Below are 2460 nucleotides of genomic sequence, written 5' to 3'. Positions count from 1 at the left end.
TCCACCTCCTACCTGATGTCTGATAACAGCAGAGATGCCATGTTTTTAGTTTTTTTTAAATCAGGAACATCCAGGATTCTGACTGTTGTTCTAACGTCTCCTCCGTCCAGGTTCACCACTTCTGTCGCCGGGACGACCCGCCTGAGCCCACCCCGCTGGTGACGCCGCCGCAGTCCTCCGACGACGAGGAGGTGATGCTCGTTTCTCTTCCTGTGGTTCGGACTCGGCTTGTTGATGCTCACAGTGTGTGTGTTGTGTGCATCTCCAGGATGTGTGCACGTATCTGTCGCCGGCTGCCAGCCCACCTCGGACGCTCGGCGCTATCGGGATTGGCTCGTCGTCACCTAGGGAACAGCCCCTGCACCCCTCTTTCCCGTCTCCTAGGAAACAGCCCCATCATCCCTCCTTCTCGGCCCCTGAGGGCCCGGCCACCCTCTCCTGCCATCTGCCTCCCTACATGAACACGGAGCATGCTCAGTCGTGGCCGTCTATTAATGTGAGTAGAGAAGAGCGATGGGACGACTCAGAGACGGCACCGGTGTCGCTCCAGTCCAGTCTGGGGGGACGGGCTCTGCACAGAACCAACAGTTTACACCAAACACCACCAAAATGTGGGCAGAAATATAGAAACGATGTCAGAAAGTATGATTTAAATAACGTAAATATGAGAACTTTCTGAAGCAGAGAACAAAATGCAGAATATCTGGTTGAAATAAGAAGTTCTGGTGTTTTGGACTTCAAACCGTAACATGCACGGCTCCTTGTTCTTTAATCCGTACTTACATTAACACAGTTAAAGCCGTAACAGATCAGTAAATGCTGCTGAACTGTTCTGACTACATCTCATCCTGCATTTACACGCAAACTGAACTGAATGTTTCCGTTAGTTGTGCAGTTATTAAATGACACTGGCGCGTTCTTTGATTTTGTTTCAGCCCAAAACATTAAAATTAACCTTGTAATCCATGTTTTATCGCGTTTCTCTCGTTCACATGTCAAGACACAGCTGATTTGTGTGTTGCTATGACGACGCCCAGAGCGGCGTGATATAATAGTGAGTTACCTCCGTGTGCGTGTACACGACATGATGCCTTCTGGCTGACCGTGGGACAACACTGAGAGCTTCAGGGGTCGCTCCCATCACGCTGCTGCTCCTCCAGTCAACAGGAGGAACTGGTTTGTGAGGATGTCACCACATGAGACACGAAGCACATTTTAAAGCTTCGTGGTAGAAAAGCTTCATGAAAGCGTCCACATCGAGAAGAAGTTCTGAGCTCAGTGAGGTGAAGCCGGATGGAAACACGAAACAGCAGGTTGACTTGTTCTGTTTCTGTGTTAGGGTTAGGGTTCTGTGCTGAAGCAGCTTGTGCAGGTTTGGGTGAGGATCTTGTGGGGTTCTGGTGCGGATCAGACGGTGGACAGATAATGGAGGGTTTGCTGTGATATGTGGTTCAGTGAAGTGACTCCTGGTTTTTCCTCTTGTCTGCAGCTCTGGATGGAGTCGGAGGAGAACGCCGTTCGTAGCTGTCCTCTGTGTCAGCTGACCTTCCCGACCGGTTACCCTGACGACGCTCTGATCAAACACATCGACTCCCACCTGGAGAACAGCAAGATCTGACTGGGCCTTTCTAACACTCATTGTTACCTGAGACGGGCACCGGGCTGATTGGTTCTGTTTCAGTGTTTAATCCAGGAATGGTCCAAATAGCCTGCATGCATCGATCAGCGCCGTCTGTAGAACTCCACCAGTCCAACCACCGCCTCCTGGATCAGGGGCTGCATGCTGTGCTCCAGGGTTCATTCCAGCCAAACTGTGGGATTAATCTGCGTTTTCCCTTTACAGGTTCTGAATCTCCTCGTTTCGTTTGTATACAAAACCTAAAGTCCGCCACGAAGCAGCAGGTCCACGGTTTGAAGCTGAACTCACTCATTTGTACATAGAAGACACAGCAGATGCAGAAAAGACAATAGTGCTGCATCAGTGGCACAGACGGGAGCAGCTGATGCTCACTTGGCAAAGTCGCATATGCTGGTTTGAGAGCAGCCCGGAGACCAGAAGAACCGCTCGGCACCTCCAGCGCCGGAGGCTCGGTTCATGTCTCAACATGCAGAACCCCACCTGGCTGTCGCTGCACAGATCTGTGAAAACAGACACGAACATCTGGTGGTCTGAACCGAATCCTGCTTGTTTGTGACATGAGACAAAGTGTTCCATCATGTGATCTGCAGGTCTGTAGTTGGCTTCCTCCTCACATGTCAGAGAGGCTGCAGGAAGTACGCCGAGACAGCAGGAAGTGGACCGAGACAGCAGGAAGTGGACCAACCCTTTACTTAGTGCAGGTTCACTCTGCAGCACCTAAACTCAGAAGTGTGAAACGCTCCGAAGGTAGAAATGTGATCAATGAGCAACAACAGAAAAACCACTACTGCCATCTGCTGGTGTGGTCGTGGAGGTGCCTC

The 2460-nt window shown here is 50.9% G+C and overlaps 1 protein-coding gene across 1 annotated transcript in view; it reads left to right on the top strand.

Moving 5' to 3' along the window:
• Window positions 1–1618, top strand: part of LOC103371246 (TANK-binding kinase 1-binding protein 1-like) — a 15839-nt gene extending 14221 nt beyond the window's left edge. Inside the window, exons 10-12 of the mRNA XM_008300501.1 lie at window positions 111–191; window positions 269–496; window positions 1490–1618. Coding sequence (XP_008298723.1) covers window positions 111–191; window positions 269–496; window positions 1490–1618 — 438 coding nt within the window. The remainder of the gene's footprint in view (window positions 1–110; window positions 192–268; window positions 497–1489) is intronic.
• Window positions 1619–2460: the final 842 nt, after the last annotated feature.

Source organism: Stegastes partitus, unplaced genomic scaffold (genome assembly GCF_000690725.1).
Source record: "Stegastes partitus isolate 25-593 unplaced genomic scaffold, Stegastes_partitus-1.0.2 Scaffold1551, whole genome shotgun sequence".
In the NCBI taxonomy this organism is placed as follows: Eukaryota; Metazoa; Chordata; class Actinopteri; family Pomacentridae; genus Stegastes; species Stegastes partitus.
Note: the sequence above shows the minus strand (reverse complement) of the source record. Positions and strands in the feature narration are given on the sequence as shown.